The following is a 9,094-nucleotide window of genomic DNA, read 5'->3' as shown; positions in this document are numbered from 1 at the left end:
TCATGCGATTGTTTCTAACACATTTATAAGATTATTTCTTTGTTGCTTTGTATGTCCCTCTCCCACGGTATAACCCCTGCTTTCACTGTATTTGATGTTGTTATAATTTGTGGAGGGGAAAGGAAAAAACAAATCGTTTAAATAGGGATACAGGTGGACCCACTGCAACAATGAGATGTACTAGTCATTATGTGGAAAAGGAACTTTACAACTTTGGTAGGAGGGGGAGAAAGGGGGGGGGGAGGATGGAATGGGAAGGGGAAACAAAGGAGGAGGCTAGAATGCTTGATAAGAAATGTACTCATTATCTTGCCCATGTAATTGCAATCCCTCTGTACAGTATTTTTACAATAAAAAAAACCCTATATCCAACCATACCCATTTGGGCATCTGCTAATGTCAACAGTCAGGAAGCTCCATAAACAACCATCATTTTATTTAAATAATCCATTATGTACATTATAATTCTCTAATCTATGCCATAACCAGTGAAGTTTTACCAAAACAATTAAATTTATAGACAAGTCAGGCATGGTTAATAAGAGCTCAGATGCTCTGATAAAAAATGGTATTAATACTCAATCTAATTAAAATTAGTCTCAATTTACTCCAAAACAGTTAACAGTTAGCTGTCCTAGTAGCTGACTATTACTTTGCTAATAAATACATTGCTAATACTATTAGGCTAATCCTATAGATCTTGGACCAGTTGATTTATTAATTGGATTTATACACTGAAATATAGACAAACCTGCATCAATTAGACAGCATGGAATATTGTGTCTACTGATTTGTGTGTGGCATTGGGAGTGTCCCAGGGGAATCAGGCCCATGGTAAAAACAGAGCAAGTAGCTCTACACAGCAAAGTCTCTTGGCTCTCATGTAAGAGCAATACATTAACAAGTACAGTCTCTCTTGGTGACTGAAACCAGCCTTTATCACTAAGAGAAAATGAATCTAACAGAATATAAGAGATCCATAAATGATGTAAAAAGACACTCTCTCAAAAAAGCAGACCAGGGGCTGGGAAGGTGGCTCAGTGGTAGAGCGCTTGCCTTGCATGCCTGAGGCCCTGGGTTCGATTCCTTAGCACCACATAAGCAAAAAGAAGCCAGAAGTGGCACTGTGGCTCAAGTGGTAGAGCGCTAGCCTTGAGCTGAAGAGCTGAGGGACAGTGCCCAGGCCCAGAGTTCAGGCCCCACAACCGGACCCAAAAAAAAAAAAAAAGCAGACCACCAAGGGCCATATCTCCAACATTCATAGCATGTGTAAAGCTCAAAGGCATTTTATTTGACATTTTGTGGTGAACATTCTGTTATTCTAAAAGCCAACTTGGGAGAGCAACAGAGAAAAAGCTCTATTTAAAAAATCATAGCTGTGGGGCTGGGAAGGTGGCTCAGTGGTAGAGTACTTGCTTGCACGCATGAGGCCCTGGGTTCGATTCCTCACCACCACATAAGCAGAAAAAGCCAGAAGTGGCACTGTGGTTCAGTGGTAGAGTGCTCACGACTGACAAAAAAAAAAAAAATCATAGCTGTGCTAGGCACCAGTGCCTCACACCTATAATCCTAGCTGGTCAGGAGGCTGAGATGTGAGGATCATGGTTCAAAGCCAGCCCGGGCAGAAAAGTCCATGAGACTTTTATCTCCAATTAACCACTCAGAAAACTAGAAATGGTGCTGTGGCTCAAAGGTAGAGTGCTAGCCCTGAGCTGAAGAGCTCAGGGACAGGGCCCAGGCCTAGAGTTCAAGCCCCATGACCTACAAAACAAACAAAAATTATAGCTGCTTGATAAGTGCTGGTGGCTTGTGCCTACAATCTTAGCTACTCAGGAGGCTCAATGTGAGAATTGAGGTTAAAGCCAGTCTCGGCAGAAATGCCCAGTTATCTCTAATAAACTACCAAAAAGCCAAAAATGGAGCTGTGGCTTAAGTGGTAGAGCACTAGCCTTGAACAAATAAGCTAAGGGACAATGCCCTAATACCAGTGCAAACATGCTCACGCGTGCTCACACGTGCACACGCGTGCATGCACACACACACACACACACACACACACCATAGCTGCTATCTACCAGCACAAGCATACGCATATACACACATAGACACAGACACAGACACACAGACACACAGAGACACACACAGACACACACAGACACACACACACACACGCCATAGCTGCTATCTTCCTGAAACCTAAAAGAGCAATAATTTAATGAAGTGTGATTTTACAGTATAGAAACAGTTGTAAACTTACTGAATTGTATCTTTCTAAATTAAGTTAGGCATTAATGTGCTTCTATAACAATAAAGAAGCTTTATCTGCCTAGATGTATCAGAAAGCAGAATAAATTGTCAAAGAAAACAGAATGGAAGGGCTGGGAAGGTGATTCAGTGGTAGAGCGCTTGCCTTGCAAGCCAGAGGCCCTGGGTTCGATTCCTCAGCACCACATAAGCAAAAAGAAAAAAAAAGCTGGAAGTGGCGCTGTGGCTCAAGTGGTAGAGCGCTAGCCTTGAGCTGAAGAGCTGAGGGACAGCGCCCAGGCCCAGAGTTTAGGCCCCACGACCGGACCCAAGAAAAAAAAAAAAGAAAACAGAATGGGAAGGAAAGTTGAGAGTTTAGACACTGGATTATATTATTTAATATTCAATGTATCAGCTTACATAGTTATGTACTCTGAGGTAATAGATCAGTAAAAGAGAGAAAAAAAAACAAAGCTTTGGAAAAATTTAGCTTGTTAAAAGGTAAGAAAAAGCAAGCAAGATTATCAGATTCTCTTCTCATCATCACCTTTAAAAGAACACCTTGCAAAACTTATTTACATGAGCAGAAGAAGCTGCTTTCCCAAAGCTTGGCATAATTAAAGCTCATCCACAACCATCTGAGGTGCTTGAACATATCTGCTGGGACTTGCCTCTCCCTAAGGAGCTGTAGCTGAAACCGATTTGCTAGTTTCATCAATTCAGTCAGGAACACATCATCCTCTCTGAATTCCAACTCATCTGTGTAGATCCAGCGAAGCATTGTCATTGTCACATCAGGATTAGCATCTAGATAAAGGAAGAAAATAGATGGAAAAACTGAAAAACACTGCTTGACACACTTGGGCCTTCTGAAGGAATCCCTAAAATTAGAGGATATTAGGGCTGGGAAGGTGGCTCAGGAGTACAGTGCTTGCCTCCCATGCATGAGGCCCTAGGTTCAATTCTTCAGCACGACATAAAGAGAAAAGGCCAGAAGTGGTACTGGGGTTCAAGTGGTAGAGCACTAGCCTTGAGCTGAAGAGCTCAGGGACAGCACCCAGGCCTAGAATTCAAGCCTTATGACCAACCAAAAAATAAACAAACAAACAATAAATAAATAAAATTAGTAGATAAAATGTACATTATGGGCAGGAGCCAGTGGCTCATGCCTATAATCCTAGCTATTCAGGAGGCTGAAATCTGAGGATCACAGCTCAAAGCAAGCCTGGGCAGGAAGGTCTGTGAGACTCTTATCTCCAATTTACCACCAGAAAACTGGAAGTGGCACTGTAGCTGAAGCACTTGCCTTGAGCTGAAAAGCTCAGAGACAGTGCCCAGGCTCCAAGTTCGAGCCCCACAACCAACCAACCAAAAAAAAAAAAGTACTTTATGGCTGAGTGCTGGTAGCTCAAACCTGTAATCCCAATTATTCAGAGGGCTGAGATTTGAGGTTCAAACACAGCCTGGGCAGAAATGTCCATAAGTCTTATCTCCAGTGAACCATCAAAAAGCTGGAAAGTGGAGGTGTGCTTCAACTGGTAGGGACCAACCTTGAGCGGAAAAAGCCAAGAAAGAGTGTGAAGCCCTGAGTTCAAGCCCCTGTACGGTACCATATAAATAATAAAGTACATTGTGGTACATCCAACTCAAAGAAATATATAACTCAAATAAATACACAACAAAAATGATGATGTCAAATGGGCAACAAGTTTTTTTTGTATTGGTTTGCTTTGCTTTGTTTTGTTTTTGCTGGTTCTAGGGCTTGAACTCAGGGCCTGGACACTGTCCCTGAGCTTCTTTTGATCAAAGCTAGCACTCTACCTCTTGAGCCACAGCACCACTTCTGGCTTTTTCAGTGTAAATGGAATTGAGGAATCAAACCCAGGGCTTCATGCATGCTAGGAAAGCACTCTACCATTAAGTTATATACCCAGCCCCATGGGCAGCAAGTTTTCAACAGGGAAGTGGGTGAGGATAAAGAAACTGCTAAAGATGTAGGTTAAATCCACTGGAGAGAATATCTGTTATCTGATATACAACAAAAACTTAAACAGAACTTCAAATAAAAATGGAATGGATACCCAATTGAAAAATAGACAACGATAAAGGAAAATAGCTAACAAGGTTTTTTGTTTTGTTTTGTTTTTGCCAGGGCTTGAACTCAAGACCTGGGCACTGTCCCTGAGCCTAATTATGCTCAAGGTTAGTGCTCTATCGCTTGAGCCACAGCACCACTTCTGGCTTTTTCTGATTAGCTTATCATAGGTAAGAGTCTCACAGACTTTTCTGCCAGGACTGGCTTCAAACCATGATCCTCAGATCTCAGCCTCCTTAGCAGCTATGATCACAGACATGAGCCACTGGCACCCAATTAACAAGTCTTATTAAAAACCAAACACAAAAACAAAAAGATAAATGTAAAACATTTAGTTCTAGATATTTCAAGCCGGGCACTGGTGACTTACGCCTGTAATCCTAGCTACTGAGACTGAGATCTGAGGATCGAGTTTCAAAGCCAGCCCGGGCAGGAAAGTCCTTAAGACTCTTATCTCCAATAAAAAAAAAAAAAAAAACACTGGAAAACTGGAAGTGGTGCTGTGGCTCAAGCAGTAGAGTACTAGCCTTGAGCTGAAGAATGCAGGGACAGCACCCACCCCCCCAAAAAGGTATTTCAACTGATATTAGCTTTATCATTTGAAAAGAGTATTGAGTGAAATATAGGGAATCACATTCCAGTCCCCATTGTTTCTGAGATGACACTGGAGTGATTTTGTGTATGTGTGTGTGTCTGTGTGTGTGAGTCCTGGGGCTTGAACACTGGGCCTAGGTGCTGTCCCTGAGCTTTTTGCTCGCTTACCACTTGAGCCACCACACCATTTCCAACTTTTTGCTGGTTATTTGGAGGGAAGAATCTCATGGACTTCCCTGCCCAGGCTGGCTTATAAATAAATAAATAAAGCAAAAACAGAGTATATTTTGTCTCTCAGACTAGCCAAGATTTTTGAAAGTACCTAATCTTTTACACAACTATATGCATAGATTATTATCTTAAGAAAAAAAATATTGGGCAGGGAAGGTGGCTCAGTGGTAGAGCGCTTGCCTTGCATGCTTGAGTCCCTGGGTTCGATTCCTCAGCAGCACATAAGCAGAAAAGAAAAAAGCCAGAAGTGGCACTGTGGCTCAAGTGGTAGAACGCTAGCCTAGAGCTGAAGAGCTGAGGGACAGTGCCCAGGCCCAGAGTTCAGGCCCCACGACCGGAACAGAAAAAAAAAAAGAAAAGAAAAAAAACTATGTGCTGGAAATGTAACTCAAGTGGTAGAATAACTGTCAAGGAGTGCAGAAGCCCTGAGTTCAAACCTCAGTATCACAAAAACTGGAAAAAAGTATGCATCAGTTAAAACTATCTGTCAAGTGACAGTGGCATATACCTGTAGTTCTAGCTATTCAAGGAGGCTGAGATCTGAGGAGTACAGTTCAAAGCCAGCCAAAGCAGGAAAGTCTATGAGACTCTTATCTCTAGTTAATGACTAAAAAGACAGAAGTGGAGCTGTGGCTCAAGTGATAGAGCACTAGCCTTGAGCATAACCATTCAGACAGTGCCCAGGCTCAGAGTTCAAGCCCAATGAATGGCATACACTCAAAGTTTTATCTCAACCAATGGCTAAGCATAATGACTCTCACCGGTCATCTCCAGGGACCGGAAGAAGCACAAGAGGGAGAACTGCAGCCCAAGAGGGCCTGGACATAAAGCAAGACCCTGTTTAAAACTTAGGCAATGCTAAAAAATACTAAGGGTACAGTTCAAGTGGTAGAGCACCTGCCTACCAAATGGGAAGCCCTGAACTCAATTCTCACATTGAAAAAAAAATTACCCAGTGGGGTGTCAGTGGCTCACGCCTGTAATCCTACCTACTCAGGAGGCTGAGATCTGAGGATCATGGTTCAAAGCCAGCCCAGGAAGGAAAGTCTGTGAGTCTCTTATCTCCAATAAACCAATAGAAAACTGGAAGTGAGGGGCTGGGAAGGTGGCTCAGTGGTAGAGCGTTTGCCTTGCATACGTGAGGCCCTGGGTTTGATTCCTCAGCACCACATAAGCAAAAAGAAAAAAGCTGGAAGTGGCACTGTGACTCAAGTGGTAGAGCGCTAGCCTTGAGCTGAAGAGCTGAGGGACAGTGCCCCAGGCCGAGTTCAGGCCCCACGACCGGACCCAAAAAAAAAAAAAGAAAAGAAAAAGAAAAAGGAAACTGGAAGTGACACTGTGGAGTAAAGCAAGTAAGCAAGCAGTAGAGTGCTTGCCTTAAGTTGAAGAGCACAGGGACAGCGCCTAAGCCTAGAGTTCAAGCCCCACCAAAAAAAACCCCAAACAAACCAACCAGAAGAAAAAGAGAAGATGAATATGAAAAACAAAAGATTAAAAGAGACCTGTGCAGGGTTGGGAATGTGGCTTAGTTGTAGAGTACTTGCCTAGCATTCATGAAGCCCTAGGTTCGAATCCTCAGTACCACATAAACAGAAAAAGCCAGAAGTAGTACTATAGCTCAAGTGGTAGAGTGCTAGTCTTGAGCAGAAGAAGCTCAGAGACAGTGCTCAGGCCCTGAGTTCAAGCACCAGGACCAGCTTGCACATATGGATGCACATGTACACAGACACACGCGCGCGTGCACACACACACACACACACACACACACACACACACACACAGAAGGGGGATGGGAGGAAGAGGTACCAGTGCCTCATGCTGTAATCGTCACTATTCAGGAGGCTGAGGCTAAGATCAGAGGCAGTTCCAAGCCAGCTAAGTCATTAAAGTCTGTGAGACTCTTATCTCCAATAAACTACCAAAAAGCCTGAAGCAGAACTATAATTCAAGTGGTAGGGCACTAGCTTAAGAGCACAAAAGCTCAAGGACATTGCCCAGGCCCTGAGTTCAAGTCCCAGGATTCCTGCTCCCTCCCCACACACACTCACACAATAAAAGACACACAATTGGCAAGGGTTACTCAGAAGGCTGAGATCGAAGTTCTTGGTACAAAGCTAGCCTGAGCAGGAAAGTTCATGAGACTCATCTCTAATTATCAAAAAAGAAGAAGTAGAGCTGTGGCTCAAATGGAAGAATGCTAGCCACGAACAAAAAGCTCTATAACCTTATATATAAGGTTTCTAAGGCAGTTAAATTCAGTTTCAGAAAATAGAAATGTATTTGCCATGGACTTGGGGCGAAGTAATGGAGAACTGCTGTTTTATGGATGTAAGCTTTAAGTTTTGCAAAATGAAGAAATTCAGCAGAGCGCCAGCAGTCCAAACCTGTAATCCTCACTACTCAGGAGGCTGAGATCTGAGGATCACAGTTCAAAGCCATCCCAGCAGGAAAGTCTGTGACACTCTTTTGTGTATGTCAGTCATAGGGCTTGAACTCTGGGCTTGAGCACTTTCCCTGAGCTCGTCAGCTGAAGGTTAGTTCTCTACCACTTGAACCACAACACCAGAAAAACTTGTTTTTCTGATGGTTAATTGGAGATAAAAGTCTTACTGGCTTTCCTGCCTGGGCTGGCTTTGAATCATGATCAGCTCCAATTAATCACAGAAAAAGCCAGAAGTGGGGTTGTGTGTCAAGTGGTAGAGTGCTAACCTTGAGCCAAAGAAGCTCAGGGACAGTGCCCAGGCCCAGAGTTCATGTCCCAGGAATGGAAAAAAAAGAAAAAGAAAAGGAAAAAGATGAAGTAGTTCTGGAGAATGGCTATAGAACAATTTGAATATAATTAGTGTTACCTAACTGAAGATGTTTGTTTTGTTATATATATATTTTATGAGAATTTAGAACAACTTTTGCTGAAAACAACTATAGAAAAATGGTGACACATTGCACACAGGGGAAAGATTCCAATAACCACATCTTTCAATAAATGCTGAGAAGATATAAAAACCTACTAGCTGAGATTTTTATGTTCAACAAATGTATCCTTTAGATATGAAGGCAAAACAAAGACATCCTGAGATGAAAAAAGACAATTTGTAACTGGGAGATTCTACAAAAATTGCATAGGAAACCCCAGCACCGGTGGCTCCCGTGTACTACTCAGAAGGCTGAGATCTGGGAATCACAGTTCAAAGCCAGCCCAGCAGACCAACCTGTAACACTCTATCTCCAATGAACTAATAGAAAAGATGGAAGTGGAACTGTAACTCAAGTGGTAGAGCTCCAGGCTTAAGTGAAAATGCAATGGGACAGCACCCAAACCCTGGGTTCAAGCCCCAATACTAGAGACAGACAGACAGACAGACAGACAGACAGACAGAAAGACAGACGGAGTAGACTACACCGTTAAACAAGTCTTACCAAAAGACTTGTGCCAAGCCCAGTGGCTAACGCCTGTAATCCTAACTACTCAGGAGGCTGAGATCTGAGGATCTTAGTTCACAGCCAGCCGGGGCAGGAAAGTCTGTAAGACACTTATCTCTAATTAACCACTAGAAAACTGGAAGCAGTGCTGTGGCTCAAGTGGTACAGCGCTTGCCTTGAGCTGAAGAGCTGAGGGATAGAGTCCAGGCCCCACAATGGACCAAAAATATTATTGCGTTAGGAATGTGGCTTAGTGGTAAAGTGCTTACCTAGCAAGCATAAAGCCCTGGGATCAATTCTTCAGTACCACATAGACAGAAAAAGCCAGAAATGGCACTGCGGCTCAAGTGGTAGAGTGCTAGCCTTGTGCAAAAGCTCAGGGACAATGTCCAGTGCCAGTCCCAGGACTGGCAAAAAAAAAGGAAGTTAGGAAGTTAGGAAGGAAGGAAGGAAGGAAGAAAGGAAGGAAGGAAGGAAGGAAGGAAGGAAGGAAGGAAGGAAGGAAGGAAG

The 9,094-nt window shown here is 43.1% G+C and overlaps 1 protein-coding gene across 1 annotated transcript in view; it reads right to left on the bottom strand.

Annotated features, from left to right (window-relative positions):
• Ankfy1 (ankyrin repeat and FYVE domain containing 1) overlaps nucleotides 1-9,094 on the bottom strand; it is an 88,996-nt gene that overhangs the window by 61,720 nt on the left and 18,182 nt on the right. The window contains exon 4 of the mRNA XM_013013154.1: nucleotides 2,916-3,051. Within this exon, the coding sequence (XP_012868608.1) occupies nucleotides 2,916-3,051 (136 nt within the window). The remainder of the gene's footprint in view (nucleotides 1-2,915; nucleotides 3,052-9,094) is intronic.

The sequence above is a fragment of the Dipodomys ordii genome, unplaced genomic scaffold, assembly GCF_000151885.1.
Source record: "Dipodomys ordii isolate 6190 unplaced genomic scaffold, Dord_2.0 Scaffold19, whole genome shotgun sequence".
In the NCBI taxonomy this organism is placed as follows: Eukaryota; Metazoa; Chordata; class Mammalia; order Rodentia; family Heteromyidae; genus Dipodomys; species Dipodomys ordii.
Note: the sequence above shows the minus strand (reverse complement) of the source record. Positions and strands in the feature narration are given on the sequence as shown.